The following is a 22,717-nucleotide window of genomic DNA, read 5'->3' as shown; positions in this document are numbered from 1 at the left end:
AATAAATAAAATATTTTTTAAAAAAACAAGATCTTATACAATGTCCAGCACATTATACTACTTAACAAATACTTGCTAGATGAAGATTGAGCAATGAATAAATGAATGGGCAGTGCTTTATTTGTATTAGGACATCTAAACTATCAACCTAGTATACCTCCAAAATGAATATAAGAATGTGATAGAAAATAGAAAGCTATATCTGCTGTTTAAGTACCTGAAATTACTTATTTATAAGTTTGATATACAAAGTCCAATTTCCCCAAAGATAACTCCAGAATTTCAGGTCCTGTTTGACCGTATACGTGAACTACAGAATTTCAGGTCTGTGGTGGAGTTCACATTTGAGAAAGACCTTTAGGACCATAAAATATCAGTCATAAAAATATTCTGTCCTTTTAAAATTTAAGTTGTGGGGACGCCTGGGTGGCTCAGCAGTTGAGCGTCTCCCTTCGGCTCAGGGCTCAATCCTGGGATCTGGCATCAAGTCCCGCATTGGACTCCCTGTAGGGAGCCTGCTTTTCCCTCTGCTGGTTTCTGCCTCACTCTATGTGTGTGTTTCTCATGAATAAATAAATAAATCTTTTAAGAAATAAATAAATAAGTAAAATTTAAGTTCTGTTTGTCCTTTGTTCTGTGGATTCATTCACCCAAATAATGCAAAATGGTTTGCTTCACACTCTAACCCATTCTTTAACTAGGTCTTGGAATCTAGAGGAATTTTTACCCATCACCACTATCATTTTTTTTTTCACCACTATCATTTGATACTAATTCCTTTCTGAGCACAAGATACTGTGTTGTAGGCATCATGTTCTCCTTTTCCTCTTCCTACTTCCTTTTATATCTGTGTTGTTGGGACATCTTGGTGTTTTAAAGACCATATATAACCTCTCTCCTTGTATCCCTCTAAAATACCATTCATCGACACTGATGTCTGTATCCTCTCTAGGAGTATTAGAAAAGCCCATATATGGGATAAAACACACTGTTTTATGGATTTTATAGGATTAAGAGGATAAACTTAATCTGCCTCATTGAGGCTTATTGCTGATTTTGGAGGCTGGGGAGTCAGATGCGTGGTTTTCCGTAAGTGTGTCATCCTTTTGTGGTGTTTAGTTTGTTTTTAACTTTCCATTATTTCCAGATTCTTGTAGGAGTATGAAAATAAACAGTATTCTTTCTGATTATGACCTTTCAAAAGAAATAAACAGGTTGCTTTTGCTTAGTGACAACACAATTTATGTCAACAACTTCTTTTCTGTGTAGCACTGCGAATACTCTGTTAACTCTTCCTATTAAAGCAAAAAAAAAGGTAATTTTAAAGTTTAATTGTTTCATGGATAATTGATCTATCTGAACTTACCTGTAAGTGGAAAATCGTACTTTTAAGTAAAAAAAAAAACAAAAAACAAAAAAAACGAAAACAGTTTGTATTCACTTGCTGTGCTGTCCAGCTATCACTATAGATAATAGGCAAGACAACTAATCTTCTGTAGAGTTTAAGAGGCCATGCAACACACTTGGCCACATTCAAGCTGCATTTCCATATTGTCTAAAGGAAATTTAATTTGGTATTTCCTCACTGCCTAATACAGAACCTAGTGTACTCCTGTGCACATGTACTATGTATGTAGATGGAACCAGAATTTATTGAGTGTTTCCTATGTGCTATATGCAATGTAGTAGGTCGTAGGCATATATATATTAGCAAGGTTTTGTCAGGCACCTCTGCCGGTCAATGCTTACATCCTATCAGAGGAAAGAAACAAACCACTAAGTATAATGCACTGTGATACAAAATTTTTCACAAGATGCTTGGGAGCACAGGAGAACATCTGAATTAGTTTGGGTGGTCAAGAAAATTTCCCATAAGATTATATTCATTATGCAAAGATGAGTGGAAGACATTTTAGAAAGAGGGAACAGCATATGCTAAAGCACAGAGGCCTGAGATGCAGGACTTGTACAAAGAAATACAAGTAATTCAGTTTTTTTTTAATGAACAAGCTTTTAATATAGCTCAGTTATGTAAAATACTGTACACTGTAAAAGGTCTAGAAAACTAGATCTTCAAGCCATTCTTTTTTTTTTTTTTTTAAGATTTTATTTATTTATTCATGAGAAACGCAGAGAGAGAGAGAGACAGGCAGAGACGCAGGCAGAGGGAGAAGCAGGCTCCGTGCTGGGAGCCCAACGTGGGACTCGGGACTCGACCCTGGGTCTCCAAGAACACGCCCTGGGCTGAAGGCAGGCGCTAAACCACTGAGCCACCCGGGCTGCCCTCAAATCATGTTTTGAAAAAGCCATTAAGCTTAATTGAAAACCCAAGTGTAGAGTACAAAACAGCAGCAAGGGCCATGGTGATCCCACGGCATCTAGCTCCCAAGTCCTTCATGCAGGGCTATAGCCATAGTCAGTGGAGATGTCACACTGATGTGTTGTGTGGACACAGGCATGTCCAACCCAGGGATGGGGGTGCTGCATTGGGTCCCGTTGTCACTGGGGGATCCTTGAACTGGAACTGGAATACAGTGAGAGTGTTGTCCAATGTTGGCTTTTTGCCAAGAGTAGTGTTGTGATTATGAGGGAGAATGTTCTTGGTCTTAAAAGGTACATGCTGACGTATTCAGATCTGAAGTGCCACATTGTCTGCAACTAATTTTCAAGGAAAAACCAAACAAATAAAAAAAAAACAATCATATGTGTTTGTCCATTTGGAGAGAGAGCACGCAAAAGGGTGGGGAAAGAGAGAGAGCTCACAAATGTGGCAAAATTTTGTTGGGGAGTCTGAGTGAAGAAAGTATGGGCATTAGGTGTACAACACTGGAAACTTTTTTGTAAATGAAACATTGTTCAAAGTAAAAAGAAAAAAAAACACCTTCATGTCTCTGTTAACTGTTGTTAGCTCCCAAAAGTAGTATAAACAATGATATAGTTGAAGAATTAGGTAATTAATACTTATCTTTGATGGTGGCCTATTAATTGGGTCTTTATTAGTGGTGCATATCATTATTCTATGAAGAATAGCCGTGGTTGGTCCTGTTATGATGGTATCCTTAATAATACTGTCATTTCAGGTTTTTTTTAAATGGAAAAATTTTTTTATAAAACTCTTGAGCATCCAATGATAGGATTAGAAGGGCCCAAAGAAGTTACATTGTCTAATTCACTATTAAGTGGATAGACTAATTAGATGGAGAGCTATGTATATTATTACTTAAAAACATCACCATTGAAGAAGTTTCTATGACTCTTCAAATGCCTAATCAGAGGGTCATATTTATTTATGAATTTTCTAAGTTTTTTTTTAAGAAAAAAGAACCCATAAAAATCTAATTAATATTCCCTTGTCACCCTTAAAAGAGAGCATCAGGAATGAAAAGCAGAGAATTGAATGCATATTAAATAAATACAATATAATGCATGTTTAATTCATATTCCTTATTGGCCTTTGAGGGAAATGGAGATTGAATGCCAGAATTGGGGAAGGAAGAGGGGATGGGCCCCAGAGAAGGAAGGAAAGACAAGGCTAATTATGGGGAAACAAGACAGCAGGAGAAGGAGAATAAGCATGTTCTGAGGAAGAAAGACCTAGCAGATTTTGAGGTGCCTTTTTTTTTTTTAATTCTATGTCACAGATAAAGATTTTCTGGCTGTCTGGTGCTCCTTAACTTCCGATCCCATATAATCATTGTTTACAGTTTCCCTGTTTTTGTAATCCTCACTTCTAGAGACTCTACTCCCAGTGGAATCAGTGAAACACCTTAGTATGGTAGAAATTTTCCAAATGGTAAAAAGCAAGTCTGCTGGAGGGGAAAAAGAAAAAATCCCTTCTCTGATTAGCTGAAGTCAGTTTTCACCCACATGCTCCGTTTATTACAGTGAAGCCCCCACATAGGACAAGTTACAGTGAGTCATGATCTTTTGAAATTGAGTTTTGGCAAAGTTTGATTTTTCAAAAAGGATTTTCTTTGTTGTGGGACTCTTTTATTTGAGGATATTATCTTTCTTTTATTGTTAACCTTTTATGTCTTCTCCTTTTTCTGTCCTCTGTCATCTCAGATTACTATGGAGCAGAGATCTGAATCCAGCTGTGGATGTGGTTCTGTTTCAGGGAGAAAAACACTGTGTGTTTCAGCTTTAGGCTGATCCATAATTACTTGGATAAAATGGTAATGGGGTCTAATAACCAAACTTTTCAAAGGATTTTTCCCTGGCAAGGTGCATTTCATTTCTTTCTAGTGTTTGTTCTTCTTTTCACCGGAACGAATAACAGCAAAAGGATGAGAGATGATCTGATGAACCTAATGCTCATTAGGAAAGGCAACCGGAACAATTTCAGGAACACGAACAAAAACTCAGTTGGATGAACAGTCATAGGAAAAAGTAAAAATCTCTCCTCAAATGCTTATAAAAAACTAATTTCTGCCTCCCATTTTTTTTGCAGCCCTGGGAGTTTTTACTGGGCATTCACTCCTCTTATCTCCACTCTTCCTGCTGGCGTCTCTTACGTGCATTTGTTTTCCTTTACACATTTTCATCAACGTCCACGTTAGAGTGCAGACTGGGCCTATCTCATGTTGGCTGACATCATCCTTACTTGGAGCCAACCCCACTCTCCTGACTCTCATTCTGGTTTCCAAGGTTGTGTTCCCCAGTACCCACCCCCTCTGCCTCTGCCACTCCTGTTAGGGACGTCTGTGCAGTTCCCAGGCTGTCTGCTAATGTCCCCCATGCCAGTGCCTGGATGACAGCCAGAGTTAGCTCCCAGAAGCTTAATGATGAATCCATGTCTGTCATGAGCTGGAATTGATGCAGGGCACATAGTAGGTAGGGGCTTAATAAATATTTGATAGACCAATAAAGAAATGAATGTGCGAAGGAATATAGCTCATAACTGAAGTCCTTAAGGAATGAAGCTGTTTAGGCAAACCCTTCTGTCCATAAGTATCGCCAATTAAGTGTGCAGCTAGAAGCGTGCTCGGGTCTCCATTAGTGATCACAGACTGGAGCATTCACTTTCCCTCGTGAATTCATATGCAAGCTGACCTGAAAGGAACTGCTTGCACAGCCAATAATCACAAGACTTCCCGGAGAAAAGGATGTCAGGACAGGGTTTCTGCGTTTAGCTTCACCTTTATTAGGAAATGGCCTTCTCTATCCTGACGATTGGAAGGCTCAGAACTCAGTAGAATTCTGGAAATAGAACGCTGCAAAAATCTGACTTTCTCACGTTGATGAAGAGCATCATCAGCTTTGACAAATTCTGGATTGAACTGGCAAGGCACAATTCTCCGAAAGTCCAGGGATTTTCACATTTTGCGCATATTCTCTCATTTCATTGTGTTTTAAGCCAGGTTGCTATTATACAGAGCATTTTAGCGGCCTTGATCTTGGAGACATCAAGACCATTATTCCTGTTGTTGCTGATTTAGTGTTACAGCTGCTTCCTCTTTATGTGATTTAATTTGAAGTTTCAGCCCACCAGGGGGCTATTGGTCCCCACCTATGCAGCTTTAAGAGCTGGCTGCTGTTTTCTGCATGGATGTTATTTCCATTCCTATTCATAGTGATTTTTTTCCCCTTTCTATATTCATCTAGCAACAGCAAGGCACTGTTCCAGGAACTCGTTCTCTCTACATAAGGCGTAACATGGAACCATTTGGATGGAAAAATTATAAATTAAAATTATTCTGTTCATTTTAAAATATTCATATTGTGTTGCTCAAGTGCCAGTAACTGGAAAATCATGGATAATGTCCTGTTTTTATAACCTCTTTCAGAGTGTTTTAAAATCTGTATATGTTGTTACTTAGCCATCTCCTTTCCTGGAATGGATTTTGTGATAAGATTAAAAACAAACCAAAAAAAAAAAAAAGTTGTAGGAGTCCAGTGTCTGATGGCATATGTAATATTAAAATAAAGATGATACCACTAATTGCCACCCTTCTTTTTAAAATAGAAAAATATTTATTCCATGTACAGAGAATATTTATACATCTGTCAGACTACAAAGGTAACCTATGAACATGGCAGACTGTTTCTTTTGACAAGAAAAGTTTTTATTAAATGATTAAAACTAAGCAAATGTTTATTGGTTTCTGGAACTACATTTTTAATTTAAGTAAGGAAAACCCATACATTCATAGCACTACTGATTTGCAAATGCTGAAAACATCTCCAACTTTTTAAATAGAGCTAGGTTTTTTTAATACCTCCTGTTCTCTCTGCTAAGTTATTGATTTTTTAATTTCAGAAAACTAAAATTTTATTTCTATCCTTGTATTTTCTGTGTTGTGTGGGTGTGTGTGAGGAGGTGCAGGTCTCAGATAGATAGACAAATAGGGTAAAGTGAAGCATGTTGTTACATGGTTTGGCTGGTATTTGGTAAAGTAAATATATCTCTTATTCTAGAGGAAATAATAGTTATTGGAAATCTCAACTTCATGTACATTTTCCCCCCCTCTGTGGAATGCATCAGAGTGAGGATCCTTACTTTTCCTGCTTCTCTTTTCTATAAGTTTTTAAGTTTATATTCACATAAAAGCCATGTGTTTTATTTGTTGTCTCTCTTGGCTAGGAATATTTAAATGTATTTTTAAAATTCTTCTCTTCCATCAACTAAAGACAATTTAAAATTTGAAGACTCTTTCTAGAAATGTATACTTTTGGGTCAGGCTGTCATCTTTGTGGGCCTTGCGGGTGTGCTGACGTTCTGCTGAAGCAACAAATCACTTTAGCATGAACAAATTTCACAGGGCTGTTTGATTGTTGGTCTTAGCTTTGTGTGAATCATTTGGCCTTTTAAAATAAGCTAATCCTTTAATCGAATATGCTTTCAGAAAGGTTCTGAAAACCTGTGTGGCTCTTGCTAACTCTGTTTTATTCAGTTTAAATGGTACTAGGTTATCCAGAAGTATTTCTTTTTGATTTTTGGAAGGATGTTATTGCAGGCCATAATATTTGAAGTCAGGATTCTTTATTATAGCAATAACAACAAAACATACATACATTCTCCTGAAGTCTGATTGATGGAAAATAGGATGCAAGCTGTCAGTAAACAGGTTCTTTGACACAAACACTTAGTTTATACAGCAACCGACTTCTGTGAACGCAGCAGTACAGAACACTCTATTCTTAATTGAATAAAGAAAACAAATTAGAATAGTTACTGCAGGAGAAATGGGTGCCTCATAATTAATAATTTGCAAGTTTAACCTTAACTACACTTGACATTTTTCTTTGGGTTGGTGACAGACTGATTAGTGAGTTAACTCCTGATAGTCCCTATTCTGCAGAGTGACTGTTCCAAGGCTTGTGGTGCTTCATAAAATCAGTATTCATTGTGATGGGATTGTAGCTTTAGTCCTGATCAAAGTGCTGTGGAGGAAGCATGGTTGAACTGATTGGCTGTGAATGTTAATCACTCCATAGGACGCACTGATAATTTACAGCATTGTTGTAACTCTCTGGTGTTCATGAAATGAACTTAATAACCCAGTGCCACCATGGGATAAGCTGCTTTTTCTCTGCAATTGAATACCCAGACTGCCTGCATAATGGTGTTGAGTAATACTGCATTAAAAAGAGTGAGCAGCTGTATGATGAAGGAAACAGCTCTGCAACAGATTTGTTAATTATCTCCTTTGATTCACAGAGGGTGTTTGTGAGATATGGTTGACCAGTGAAGACACAGGGGCTTATGGCAGAGACATTGGCACCAATCTCCCTGCACTGCTGTGGAAACTGGTTGAAGTGATTCCTGAGGGAGCAATGCTAAGGCTTGGCATGACAAATCCACCCTATATTTTAGAGCATCTGGAGGTAAGGAAAAAAGCACCCCATTTCCCTGCTGACACAGATGTGAACCAATCCAGACAATGTGGCAGCCTCAGCATCATCACATGGTCATATTTAAAACTTTATTTATTTATTTATTTATTTATTTATTTATTTATTTATTTTTGGTGGTCCCACATTACCAAGAATTAGTGGAGAATTTCAAATCATCTTCTTTGTCAGTCTGCACATCTTGTTTTTGCTTGCACTCCATTAATTAATGTTGCTTGGATTTTTCAGCACTTGCCATCTTGTCACAGTTCTTTGTTTCTTCTTTGCAGCACCTCAGACTTCCATTGCATAAATTTGCCTTGATTCCTCCACTTAGGACCCTGGTCTAGTCTAGTTCACGTGTGCCAAGACATTGCATTAATTTTGCAACCATACGTGAGCATGTTAACTGAACTGCTGTTAGCCCTATCGGTGAGGATATTGGGCTGCAAATTTGAGGATGTTTCACACCTCCTCCCTTTTGAGATAGTTAGGGGCGAAATGAGATCCTGGAGAGACAGAACTTGGTATTCTTTTCCTTGATTCTCTTGTGGTCACTGTGAAAACAAAGGGGTTGTGGCGATGGGAGATGCCTAGTCTTATTTGTATCCCTTCCCCAGGTCAGCTTCCTCCCCTCAAGGGGCTTACCATGAAACAAGAAAAACAGACACACGTACCAGTGTGATGTGATGACACATGCCACAGTGAATATAAGCAAGAAATCCAGACAGGCGAGCAACCATTTAAATGAAAAAATGCATGCTGCGATCCATGACTCCTATTTAAGGAATAAAATAATTACATTGGACCTGTAGCCATGGATAAGAAATCTGATAACTGCTGTTGGAAAACCATGTGCAAAGTATAGAAATAAGTGATATAAACATCAGTTTATATAGTGGTATAAACATCAGTTATGTTCTTTGTAGTCAGTTTGTGCAGGAAAAAAAAATTCCAAAATCTAAAAGTGAGTATAGCTGCTAAAATTTAGCGTGCAAATCCCATGAATCATCAACAATGCAAAGATTGTTTCTGCTAATTTGATCAGAAGCCTGTACTTGGAGTTGGGCAGAAAAGCCTCCCTACCATCAGTGATGTATTTTAGAAATTATGAAAACAGATTTGGTAGCAATCTGATTGGTAATTATAAATATACAGTGAAGAGATTGAGCAATTTCAGTTTTCACAGATTCCTTGCCAGATCTTTTTAGTAAAGATCTATGATTGATGAGTTAACTTTGGTACTTTGGACAGTGTGGGACAGTTAAGATTTGCCATTAAAAATAAGTTTCAGGTATGTCTGTTTATACATAATCCTTTGACCCAACACTTGAAAATAGCAAGTGTAAAAATAAAATATTCTAAGAGCTCTAGTAGTTTTGCTGCGTTTGAAGTAAATGCACAAGGTATGCACCAGGCGATATGCTAGATACGTGGTTTGAAAAAACCTCAGCGAGGATCAAGGAAGCCATAGTAGCTAGAATCAGCACAGCTCAAGGTAGGGGGTGAACATAAGGGGGAAAATCATCATAGGCTCTGAGATGACTGAATAAAGTACCTCTTGGAATACATTCAGCACTTCAATTAATTGCAAGGTTGCAGAAATGCATGCTACATTTATCGCAGATCCTACTGCTCAGTATCTAAAGTAGTTGACCTCCAAATAGATACTCCAGGAAAGCTTCTAAAAATCAACAGAAGTTGCTAAACATAGCTATACAGTTTACCTGGAAAAACACCAGGTGTTTGGTTCTCAGATTGTGGTTGGAGTGATAACAAGTTCTTACTGTCATGATGTTATCCTTTAACAATTCTTGCCATCAGATAATCTGTAATGGTGGCCTTCCCTCCTCCACTGTGGTCTTTTACAAGGCCGACCTTATCCTATCCATATCTGGATGGACCCTACCCAATGGTAGTTCCATAACTGAGAGAATAAAGAATGAAAAAAGGAAGGGCCTTCTTCAAAAAATAAATTATACAGCCCACTTAATAACCGTGAACTTTTAAGTCTTAAGAGTCTGGTCAGAAGAGGCCACAGAAGATGACAGAGTAAATGAACTGCAGGGGTGAGAGTTTGCCCCAAAGAAAGCCACTCAGTCCCCTGCACTTGATATGTGGGGAGCAATCCAGTCCTGCTGTACCACATCAGGGGAGAAGGCAATCCACAGGAAGACAGAGCAAATGAAACAGGCAGACAGCTGTGTGCAAAAGTAAAAGACTCGTGCCATCAGACAGTAGGAGTTTGCAAAGTCTTCCTTTGACGCTTTGGCAAGACCTTTACACCTTGGCCTTGGCAGTTCTTTTCCAACTCTGAGTGGAAGAGCCCAGAGCTTACAGTGTTCCCCAAACACATTCATCTTGTCACAGGAAAGGGAACTGAGCTGCAGAGGCTCCCCTGGCTCCCCAGTGGAAGCAGGACATTAGGGAAGGGAGCCCAAACCTAGTGAGCCTCAGCCTGTACCCCTCAATACATTGCACATCCCCATATTCCTCTCACTAAGCTTCAGGCACTTGACTGAAATTACCTGATTTATCTAAAGAGTGCTGGAGAGAGTTCCCCAACGAGAAAAAAAGAAAACTGGAGAAAAAAAATCAAAACAACAAAAAGAACACCAGTGAATGACAGATGGTGATGTCTTCTAAAACTGTAGGGATAGAAGGCACCCACTCTTGAAATAACTACTCTGATACTTTAATACCCTCACAGAGGGGTTCCTCGAGAATTATATTGATAGGACCATGCCTTCTTAGGTTTCTGGAAGATGCCGCATGCATCAGACTTTAATTATAGAGCACTTTACTGCACTCTTTCTCTTCCCCTTTGTTCTGTTTACTTCACATTCACCTACCGCTCATGATCTTTCTTAAAAATCCTTTTACCAGCTTGCTTGCTTGCTTCCTTGTTCATGTATGTCTATATGTATTTGATTGAACAGTTTAAAGGGGAATTTTTCTTTTTTTTTGAGAGAGAGAGAGAGAGAGCAGAGCAGTGGGGAGCACAGATGGAGACAAAGAATCTCAAACAGGCCCATGTCCAGCAGGGAGTCTGACACGATGATGCTCCATCTTGCAACCCTGAGATCATGACCTGAGCTAAAATCAAGAGTCAGACACTTAACCAACTGAGCCACCCAGGTGTCCAACAAAGGGGAAACCATTTAAAGGGAAATTTCAGAGTATCTGTCATATTTAAAAATACCATGTGGAAAAATAGATCCATTGATATTACATTTTATTAAATCTCCATAGGAACAGAAGATGCATATTTCAATTAACATAGGATGCACTTTTAAGGTTTTATCAAGAGTCTAGGGGCACCTGGCTGGCTCAGTCAATGGAGTATGTGATTCCTGATCTCGGGGTCATGAGTTCAAGCCCCACACTGGGCATAGAGCCTACTTTAAAAAAAGAGTCTAACATTATGTGTGGCACTTTATATAGTAGACCTTGATTAAATGTGTAGTGAATAAAAGGGGTGGGGAGAATTCTTAATCTTTAACAGTCAGGCAAGTAGTCAAATGTTGTTTGGAACATCTACAAACCCTAATTTTAACATATTGCTGCCTTAAAAAAATAATTTAAGATTCATTTTAAATGATGATACCGCTGACAAAGAAATCTCAAATATTCATACTTACATACATGTATCTTGGAAAAGCACCCTAGAATTGCAGAAACATAAGTATAACCTTATGTAATACTTATTAAATATGGACATAAGGTCAAAACAATAGATACAGCCCAGCTCACCTTGAAGACCTCAGCATCTGTCCATTACCCACAGGAAGAATTCACATTCTTTAGCTTGGCGTACAGCGGCCTGAAGAGGCCTTCGTCCAGTGCACCGCTATGTTCTCGTCCCTGAGTACCCTGTGGTGCCTCCTGGGTATGCTGCGTGTTTCATACTCCTTCAGTTTTTACTCTTTTTCTCCTTCCATTCTTACTACGCAATAACCATTGGTAATAACGAGTTAATCAGATGTACTATTATCTGCTACCACATGTGTTGAAGGATATATTGCCCTATTATGGCAGATAAGAGAGATTTTTGCTCTGTGCTTGGTCTCCTGTTGATATTACTAAGGCAGAAACCCTGGTATGTTCCTCTCGAGTGAACTCCAACCTTACAGACTGCAGTGTGGCTTGTGACCTGGATCACTCCTGAACCACACTGCTTGGTGTTGCTCTCCAGCTTGGTGTAGGCAACTCACAACTAAGGTATGAACTCAGACAACATAATACATGTGAACCCCACAGGGCATCTCGAAGCCAGTGGCAGTGATACAGTGGCTCCCACTCCTCAGGCACCAGAAATTGCTGATACCTTTTCTCAAGACTGTATAAATAATAATATCAGTACAATGTATTGAGTGCTCATTATTTTCAAGAAACCACACTGATTGCTTTCCATACATTATCTCTTTTCCTTCTTAAAATAAGCTACCTGCACTTGATGGGATGAGCACTGGGTGCTATGCTATATGTTGGCAAATTGAATTTAAATTTTAAAAATGTAAAAAGAAATAAAAAATAAAACAAACATATAAAAAAAAGCTAACTCCTTTTATTGGTTCAGAAGCCACATTGTAGAACCTGCTAGCAGCTGGACTGGTTTCTTATCTTGTCTGACTCTACAAAGCTTTATCCTGTACTGAATGTTTCACAGTGCCTTCCCTAATGCTTCCCAGATTCCCTCCATGCTTTGTCAGATTCTGTGCAACATATCTCTGTGGGCACTCGTCCTGGTGCTTTGTCTTTACTTATTTACATGTAAATCCAACAAAACTGTTACCGTCTTTAGGGAGAGACTGTCTTGGTCACACCTTTATATTTCAGTGCCTGTGATAACATGCACTTAATGAATATTACAGGATGATTTGATAGCTCCAAAGTTTAGCTGTTCCTTTACTGCATGTCTTACATATGTTGAAGAATCTTCCTATCTGTCCTGAGCATCTAGTTTTGGAAAACTTTGTGGATGACTGTCATGTGTATTTCTTACTTATGAGTCACATTTCTGTGAGAGGGTACTAGATGTTGAGGGAAAATCCATCCAAGGGATGCATTTTATTTATTTCCCCTGCTGAAATATAATAATAGATAGTATCTTTAGAACTACCTGGAGTAAATGAGCTCCCTGCATGATTACTTAACTTATAGATTAGATCTAGGCCCTTAGCTTCTTTCTTCTCCTTCTTGCTCCTTAGCTTTCAGTGTTTTGTTGTTGTTGTTGTTTTGCTTTATTTTTTTAATAATCTCCCATCTGAGAAGTCAGCAGTAGATGGTCAAGGAGGAGAAATTAAAATCGGGCAATTTGTCTTGTTTTTCATTTTATGGGTTGGCTGGTAAGGAAAAGATATTAAAGCTGTTGACCAGTAGGGGATATAGGATGTATCTATGGATTTTATTTATCTAAGCTATTCTGGTTCTCCCTGTGTTATGAATAATTTAAAATAACTGTTATCTCCCTTAAGATTCCTGCAGGTCTTAAAATTGTATCAGAATTTTAGTACATTACTTACAGGCTGGTCCAGAGAGGGCAAGTTGATTAATCTGGAGAGCAAATGCTTGGTATTAAGGACTTACCTATATTCAAAGTTATAAACAGATCAAACTACTTGTTTTTCAATTAATTTATATTACTCTGTAAAATATCACTAAAAATACTATTCACATTGATATTATACTACATTTTATTTCAGTTCAGTTAAAATGTATAGTTTTTTACAAGATTTACATTTAGTGTATTTTGTTATATGATCTGAGATTGATCATAAATAGTGATACTTAAAATGTTGCATCAGCTTTTAGTTGAGAAATCTTATAATGACTAACAAATCAGTTCTCCGCTACCCTTGATTATTGTATATTTACTTCCACTTAAATGATCTTATATTCTAACGTAATTACATACTTATCAAAATTAATTTATCTGGTAAAAGACAATAAATATGTCACATAGTAATTTATGAGCATTAATAATATGTTTGGCTTGGCAGACTTAAAAACTGCCTTATAGTTTCAAAATAATAGCAAATTCAATGCTTGCTATACTTCTGTTTCATCAAAGCAATATAGAATTTCCAAACTAAAGTCGATAATTCCCATGGGGGCCTTTAAAATTGTTTTTCTGTAAGGCTTATACTTTTCAGAATAATAAAAAAATATGTAAATGGACTTTGTGCTGTTGTATCCAAAATGTTTCCCCTTTTTAATAAATGGAAGGACATGCTAGATTATTTATTTTGAGCAAGAAGTGAAAAGGATAAATTTTCTATTTCTGCCATCCATATTTAGCTTTGGGACATCAGTGTATGATTTGATCTGACTGTGGAACCCATTTTTCTGGCCAATTATAACCATCAGCACTTCATTCTTAACCTGGCATTTGTGAATTTCAAGAGATCCCCAACACCTCTGAAACTGGAAGCCAAAGTTTGTGCCTACTTGAAAATCTAGGGGAAGAGAACAGGCATCAAATACTAAAAGGCTGAAGCCTCCATAAAACAAGTTTCTCAGACTTTCCTGGGAGCCTAACACTGAGTGCTGGGAGCAGCCCTTTTGGAAGGGAAAGGAAAGGAAGGATGGAGGGGAGGCCTCAGCTCTGTGAAATGACTTGACTACTTGTGATGAAAGATGAAATGAAAATGTTCCTCCACATAAGCATGATCAAAGGCTCCAACCCACGTTACAGTTCTGTGCCTTGGATGGGCATGTGCGCATCAGCAAAGCTTCAATAGAGCCCGCTCAGACCCTTCCATCTCTGCCCCTTCATTCCTGTGCTCCTCATTTGTTCCTCTCTGTCAGGTTCCAGCCTCTGAGCCCCGTGCAAGAAGCCTAAACTTTTCTCGAAAAATCTCCATAGCTTATTGCTTCTTACTGCAGTCTGTTTGTCATATCCCGTCTGGGTGACGAAGCCTCGTGATTCCATGCAGACCCAAGAACCCAGAAAATAAATGAACTCAGAAACAGATAGATGTGATCTCAAGAAATGACTCTCTTTTGCTGCTCTCACAGCCAAGAGACTCAAAAGGTTCTGTCAGGAATTTTTTTTTAATCTGTCAGGAATTTTATTTATGCTTATTGTCCCAAATTTTCAGGGGAAAATGAGCTATTTTGTGGATGAATGTTCCACATGTTGAAAAGACTGGTTACCTCTGTCTTCCTGGGATGCACAATGGAAAATGCATTGTTTAAAAATTCTATTTATATGGTCATCAATAATTTATAGAGACCTATACTGTGGGCTTCACTGCTATTCTCAGTTCCCATTTCTGAATTACCAGATAGCATAGGTGGGAGTCTAGACCCAGTGTGGGAATATAAATCATCAAATCATTTTTGGTTACCATAAGATGCTTCAATGTACTTTGTAGTAAAAGCTGTCTGTATTTCTCTCGGTCTCTAATATCATTTTCCCCCTTGTCATTGACCTAAAATTCTGAATATTGCTCATGAAATCTGATGACATATGGATAGCTATTCTTTTGAGAATAAAGAGGATATTTCCTGAGAGGAAAAGTGTGTAGGGATAAAACATGTATCAAGATGATAAGTGAAAAGGCCTCAACATATGCTCTGTAAAGAAACTGACACCATGGTCAAATATATGGAACCATGTCTCTCTGTATAGATCTCTTTTAACAAAACAAAATACTTTAAAAAATATAATCTATATGTGAACATATGTATTAGAAATTATATAATTAGATAAATTCCTAATATATATAACATGTAATATAGTATATTAGCTATATCAAGAATTATATATCATGGAGATTATACATATGAAATACTTTCTAGAATACTTAGGAAGCCTGGAAATTTACATATTTCAATTGTGGCATACAAATGTTCCTGTTCCATCTTTTAGTATTCCCATGTATATTTCTGTTTATAAAGGAGGACATTAGATATGTATGTGGTTTAATTTGCATCTTAAAAGGCATTTCACATTGCCATTCCTCTGAATCCTTAATTTCACAGGAGTAGCTAAGAAGGCTTCCATGTCACCTGTCAAAATTAGTATAGCTCAAACTCCACAATACACCAGCTATGTGCTTTATCTTCCTCATTAATTTAGGAAGTCACTTATGCTCAAACCATTGAGAAAAGCTGCCTTTGACTTACCTTCATAAAGCACAGAGAGCAGCTAACACATGAGGCAATCAACGGTCATTCCTTTATACTTTCCTTTTGATTCTAGGATCATTTCTCTATTGATTTCTTTGCTCTGATAGCCTATGAAAGGCTACCTTAGGCACTTGCTAATTCAGCACTTAGTAAAATGAAATCCTCATATTTTATATCAGGTGGGTAATGGAATTTTCAGATGATTCATGGTGTAGAACAGAAAGGTTGGTAATGAAGTTAATGGTTCATAGAATAGTAGAGTGACATTCTGCATATTTTTCAGAAAGTAAAGTGCAGTATCTTAGTTTGCTTTCATTTGTGTCTAATCTACTAAATTGTTTGTCACTTCTAGGTCCAGAATGTATTGGTTTTTTTTTCCCCACGTCTTCCTTTGCATGCTACAATAATAATCGGCATGTTAAGCTTTCAAAATTTAAGTCCCAAATTCTGTAATGCCATTTAACAGTAAATAATGATTGTGCCCTAGATTAGAAGCATAAGGGTTTTTATGATTATTGTTAATCACTCCTTTATTTGCATGTCGTGTAGCAAAACTGTCAAATAGATTAAATGGGCATGAATAGCCCATGTGTAAGAAATCTTTTCAGTATCTGAGATGCCTCATGTGGGCCAGAGAAATTCAAACTGTGATGTTGAAAGAAATTTTGAATTAATTATTCATTAATTTAGGGGGAAAATATATTGTTTTTTTATAGCATGTATTTTTGTGTGTTTTTTAAAAATCACTGAAAAGTTTGCTACACATAAACATTTGATTACAGAAAAATACTATGGCTAAGTCTGTCTCTAATATAATTCATTCATAACTACATGTTAAAATATATCTAGAAAGCAAGCTTTATATAAATTCTTACTATTTAGTGTCATGGAATATCAGCCTACATTCTGATCAGTTGAAACTTCAGGGATTAATCTTCTTTTTAAAAAAAATTTTTTTTTATTTATTCATGAGAGACACAGAGAGAGAGAGAGAGAGAGACTCAGGCCCTGGGCTGAAGGTGGCACTAAACTGCTGAGACACCCAGGCTGCCCCAGGGATTAATCTTCTGATTAATTTACTATTACTGTTTCCAGCCTTTGTTTTTTTCCTACCTCAACAAATTCTTGATTTTGTTCCTCTATTCTTCTATTACTGCCTATGTCACACTTTCCTAAGGTTGATGTAACAAAGTACCACACTCTAGGCTCCTTAAAATAACACCTATTTATTCTCGCCCAGTTTTGGAGGCCAGAGGTCCAATAGTCAGAGTTTGGCAGGTTTAGTTCCTTTCTGGAGGTTCTGAATTGAGAATCTGTTCTATTTCTCTCTCCTGGCTTCTGGTGGCTGCTGGCAGATTTTGGCATTCCTTGGCTGATAGACATGTCACTGCAATTTCTATGTCAGTCTTCACATGGTGTTCTCTTCATTGTGTCTAAATTTCTTCTTCTTATAGGTACACCAGTCATTGAATTAGGGTGCATCTGAATTAAGTTTTACTTCATTTAAACTTGATTATATCCATGAAGACCATGTTTCCCATGGATCATATTCACAGGTACTGAAGGTGATGACTCCAGTGTATCTTTTTTGAGACACAGTACAATCCATAACAGCCTTTTTTTGTAGTAAACAGACATTCTACAGTGCGACATTTTAATTCTCTTGTTTTATCTATGTAAATGTCTGTGTGTGTGTGTTTAGTTATTTTCTTAGTGGATACCTTAGAGACTACAGTTAATAACTTAATTTTTAGCAGTCTACTTTGAATTAATACCAACTTTATACTAGTATACAAAAACTTTGCTTGTATGTATATACCTCAGTACCCTCTCGCCTTCTTTGCTGTCATTGTCATAGATATCTTTGTACAGCATATGCTAGTCAACATCTATCTTTCTTTCTTTTTCTTTCTTTCTTTCTCTTTCTTTCTTTCTTTCTTTCTTTCTTTCTTTCTTTCTTTCTTTTCTTTCTCTTTCTCTCTCTCTCTCTCTCTCTCTCTCTCTAGCTTGAGAGAGTGTGAGTGGGGGGCTAGGAACAGAAGGAGAGGGAGAAAGAGCATCTTAAGCAGGTTCCACACTCAGCACAGAGCCTGACATGGGGCTCAATCTTATGACCCTGAGATCACTACCTGAGCCGAAATCAGGAGTTAGATGCTTACCAAACTGAGCCACTCAGGTACTCCTCATCATCACATTTGCAATTAGTACTTTATGCCATTGTCTTTTAAATTAGGTAAGATAGGGATCCCTGGGCGGTGCAGCATTTGGTGCCTGCCTTTGGCCCAGGGCGCGATCCTGGAGACCCTGGATCGAATCCCAGAATCCCACGTCGGGCTCCCGATGCAAGGAGCCTGCTTCTCCCTCTGCCTATGTCTCTGCCTCTCTCTCTCTCTCTCTCTCTCTCTCTCTCTCTGTGTGTGACTATCATAAAAAAAAAAAAAAATTTAAATTAGGTAAGATAAAAATAAGTGTTACAAACAGAAACCACATTTATACTCTTTTATATTTATCTGTATAGCTTTCATTATCAGCACTCTATTTTCTTTTTTTTTAACATTCTTAAAAAATATTTTATTTATTTGAGAGAGAGAGAACACAAGCAAAGGGTGGGGCAGAGAGAGAGAGAGGGAAAAGCAGACTCCCCACTGAGCAGAGAGCCCAATGCAGGGCTCAATCCCAGGACTCTGGGATCATGACCTGAGCTGATGGCAGACACTTAACCAACTGAGCCACCCAGGCACCCCTGTGCTCTGTGTTTTTTCATATGTATTGTAGTTACTGCCTCGTATCCTTTGATTTCAGCCTGAAGAACTTCATTTAGTATTTTTAACATAGATCTGCTAGATTTTCTCAGTTTTTATTTATCTGGGAATGTCTTAATTTTTTTCTTCTTTTTTTGGAGGATGACTTCTCTGGATCTAGAATTCTTGATTAACAGTCTTTTTCTTTCAGCCACTTTTATGTCATGCCAGTGCCTTCTGGCCTCTGATTTTTTTTTTAAGATTTTATTTATTTATTCATGAGAGACACACAGAGAGAGGCAAAGACATAGGCATAGGGAGAAGGCTCCCTGCGGGGAGCCTGTTGCAGAACTCTATCCCAGGACCCTGGTTTCATGATCTGATACAAAGGCAGATGCTCTGCCACTAAGCCACCCAAGCTCCCCTAGCCTCTGTGAATCCTGATTAGAAATCAGCTGTTAATCCTATTGGGCATCCATGGAACATGGCAAGTTGCTCCTCTCTTACTGCTGTCAGGATTTTCTCTCTGTCTTTCAACAGGTTAATTGTGAAAATACCTTGGATAGATCTCTGAGTTTATCCTACTTAGAGCTTCTAGAATGTGTAACGTTTCTCTTCAAAGTTGTAGAGGTTTTTTGCCATTATTTCTTCAGATATTCTTTCTGCCTTTTTTCCTTGCCTCCTTCTGGAATTCACATGATGTGTGTGTTGGTATGCTTGATGGTACCCCACAGATTTCTGAGGCATTGTTCATTTTTAATTGTTCTTTTTTCTCTCTGTTCTTGAGACCAAGTAGTCTCAACTTACCTGTCTTCAGGTTTGCTGATTTTTCTTCTGTCTGCTCAGGTCTCCCACTAAACCCCTCTAGTGAATTTTGTGTTTCCACTCTTGTACTTTTCTTACCAGAATTTCTATCTGGCTCTTTTTTTTTTTTTTTTAAATTTCTCACTCAGTATCAATATTATTTATTTGGTGAGACATTATTCTCATGCTTTCTTTTACTCCCTAAAAAATATATATCTATATCTATATATAGATATAGGTATATATAGATACACACACACACACACACACACACATGAACATATTTAAAATGGTGATTTCAAGTTGTACCATATAGGCTTTTGACAGGACAATCTCTATGGGCTTTTCTTTTCCCGGTGTGTTTTGCATGTTTTTTTTTTTTTTTTTCTCCCTGAAAACTAGATATTTAAACAAACATTTAAATATAGTGTGGAAGCTCTGGAAATCAAATAGTCCTCTGACCTCCCAGTATGTTGTTGTTATTGTTGTTGTTTGTATAGTGACTTTTGTTAATTTAATTCAATAAAGTCTGTATTTTTGTTATGTGTAGATATTGAAGTTTCTACCTGATTAGCTCAGTGGTCATCTGATAGGTTTTCTTGAGTGCCTAGAACCGTAAGTCTCTCACTCTTCACGGAGGAGCATATTGGAACATACATTAAATGCTCAGTCAGGCTGCTTACAGCTATGTCTTTAGCTTTATTTTCTGGTTGTGCAAAACTTCAGATTTAGCCAGAGGTGAAGGCAGAGGGCCTTCTTAGGTCTTTAGTGAGTACATGTATAACCTTGACATACACACAGTCCTATGCATACATATGGCCTTCCAGATTCCCCATGATATGTCAGGGTTTTTCAAAGCCCCCTTTGGACATCACATTCCCTAGCTTTCCCTGTTAAGCTTTTGGGTTTGTTTATCATTTGCCTGAACTTATTCACAGCCCCAGGCAGCCGTGATGTTAAACAATTGCAGCTGATTATTTTTGACAAATGCCCCTGGTAAGAAGGCTGTTTTCACTGTGTGAATGCCAGGTCAGGTTAAATAAGCAAGCTGAGTGAGTAGAGTCTTCCATAGAACCACTAGACAGATCAGATAATGACAGTTTCCTTGGAATAGGGCTTTGAAGGAGCTTTAACCCTCTTTTATCCCCTCCAGTGGCTGCCTAGTTGCTGGTTTTCACTATGATTAAAGGCCGATGGTTTTCAAGGCTACCACAGAACTGGGGAGTGAGAGGTGAGGAAAGGGCAGGTTTAAAATGCCTCATATGTCACTGTTCTTACTAGGATTCCTCTGTTTTCCTTGCATAAAGCTACTCAGATTGCTATAAGCCTTAGTTAATTTCCAGAATTCTGAAAAAGTTGATTTTGACCATTTTGTCACTATCTTCATTGCTTTTATGGAGGAGAGGATTTTCAGATGTCTTTATTCTGCCATTCTTCTGATGTCAGTAAATATTATTTATGCCTTGAAATGGGCTGCCTATATATCTGTCAGACCATTAGTGTATTAGGTTAGTCAATTTTCTTGCTTAGTTTTTGTGTTCCATGTCAAAGGTTCCATCAATCACTTATGGTGCCATCTGCCCTCCTAACGCTTTTGAGGAGGAGTTCATGTCATTAGTAGGTTATTGACAGCAAAAGATCACTATTAATTGAGTCTCTCAGTGGCCTGTAACAAACATCACCCTCACAGAAAGCAGAGATAAAATGTATACCTCATTAGATACTCATAGCTCTGGGCACCACATAGGAGGTAATGTGGCATACATAGACTGAATCTTGACTATGACAGTTGATTGCTTATGGCTCTCTTTTTTTAATTGGTTCTCTTATTAAAAACCGTATCAAACAATATTTTGCTATTTCTGTTCTAATAGATAATGCCACTTCTACCATCACTATCTTTTATGTTGAGATTGCTATTTGTCTTGATTCATAAAAATATTTTGTTTTCTTCACTATGTTCCATCATTTGTATTGTCTTTCAGAAAGCTTTGCACATCAATTGATTAGGATTTTGTTAATTAAAAAGATATTTGTGGTTTACGTCAATTTACTAAACTAAAAAGATCAAATTGGCAACTAAATAGCTCTAACTCTAGGATTTGCAATACACCACTGGAAAACACTGGTAATTCAGATATATTTAATTCCAGGATTAATGAGTTATTTTAAAATGCGTAGTACATTGTTTTACTGTCATGGAAGTAAACAAAGATTTTAAAGTACCTCAGTTTTATTACCAACATTTTTGTTAAAATATCTTTATGATGTTTTTATTTAGTTTTCTAACTTAAATGGGTCATGATTGTAGTGAAGTGTTCACACAAATAGAAAACCTGAATCTAAATCTGTTTTGTCATTAATCTGGCTGTTTAGTTGAATCTTGATCACTTCATTCTTATCTGAGTCTTTCTGAAAAGCAAACATTTTGAAGGGATTTCACTCAATGAGATACTTAAAAATTTCCATTTGATTTCTAATTCTGAGCCTTCTAAAATCTTTTCAAACTCATTTTACTTGATGTGAGCTAAAACTCAAAAGAAAGAAAGTAGCATTTAAAAAAATTGTTGTGCCATTTCATTACCTGGTAATTTAATATGAACTAATCATCTCAACCCTTGCTTTCAACATTGTATCCTATTTATAGAAACCGTTGTCAGGTGAGGCCTGTAATGAATGTGAGGAGTCAATTACTTGACTAGCATCCTCCATCCAAAACCTGAGAAAGAAACATTCTTTTGGATAGCATGGCCCCCTCCACAAATTCAGGTACTTTTTATATTGCAAGTAATGTGGTATAAAAGTGAAATTTACAGACAGCATGATCACAGAGATCTCTCTGTTGTTCAAGAGATGATTGCTCAGCAGATGGATTCTATTCATTCCTTAACTATGGCCCTGGAGAGGAATTGGGGATCGTTTTGGTTGCTGGTTCCCTGAGTCTTCAGACACACCCCCTCTAGCCTTCACTCCCAGGCACCCTGGGCTTGGGGCACTCTCCACATTCTTTGTGAGCCTTCCTAAGTCTCTCCAGGCACCAGCTCCTCTTCGTTTACTCCCAGTTTTACCAGTGGAAGCTTGTAAATTTCTTTATATATCTCTCCTCAAAGTCCTTACTATTTCTGGAAAGAAGTTGTCAGAAGAAAGCCAAATAAACGTTAAACTACTTCTCTTCCTCTTGCTCTCATCACCAGCCTAGCCCA

At 37.6% G+C, this 22,717-nt stretch overlaps 1 protein-coding gene across 11 annotated transcripts in view; it reads left to right on the top strand.

The window, feature by feature from the left end:
• CDKAL1 (CDKAL1 threonylcarbamoyladenosine tRNA methylthiotransferase) overlaps positions 1-22,717 on the top strand; it is a 641,987-nt gene that overhangs the window by 385,106 nt on the left and 234,164 nt on the right. For all 11 annotated transcript variants that reach the window (XM_072729035.1, XM_025999312.2, XM_025999311.2 and 8 more), the window contains one exon: positions 7,661-7,827. In XM_072729035.1, the coding sequence (XP_072585136.1) occupies positions 7,661-7,827 (167 nt within the window). The remainder of the gene's footprint in view (positions 1-7,660; positions 7,828-22,717) is intronic.

Source organism: Vulpes vulpes, chromosome 12, assembly GCF_048418805.1.
Source record: "Vulpes vulpes isolate BD-2025 chromosome 12, VulVul3, whole genome shotgun sequence".
Classification (NCBI taxonomy): domain Eukaryota; kingdom Metazoa; phylum Chordata; class Mammalia; order Carnivora; family Canidae; genus Vulpes; species Vulpes vulpes.
This window is presented reverse-complemented; position numbering and strand designations above follow the sequence as displayed.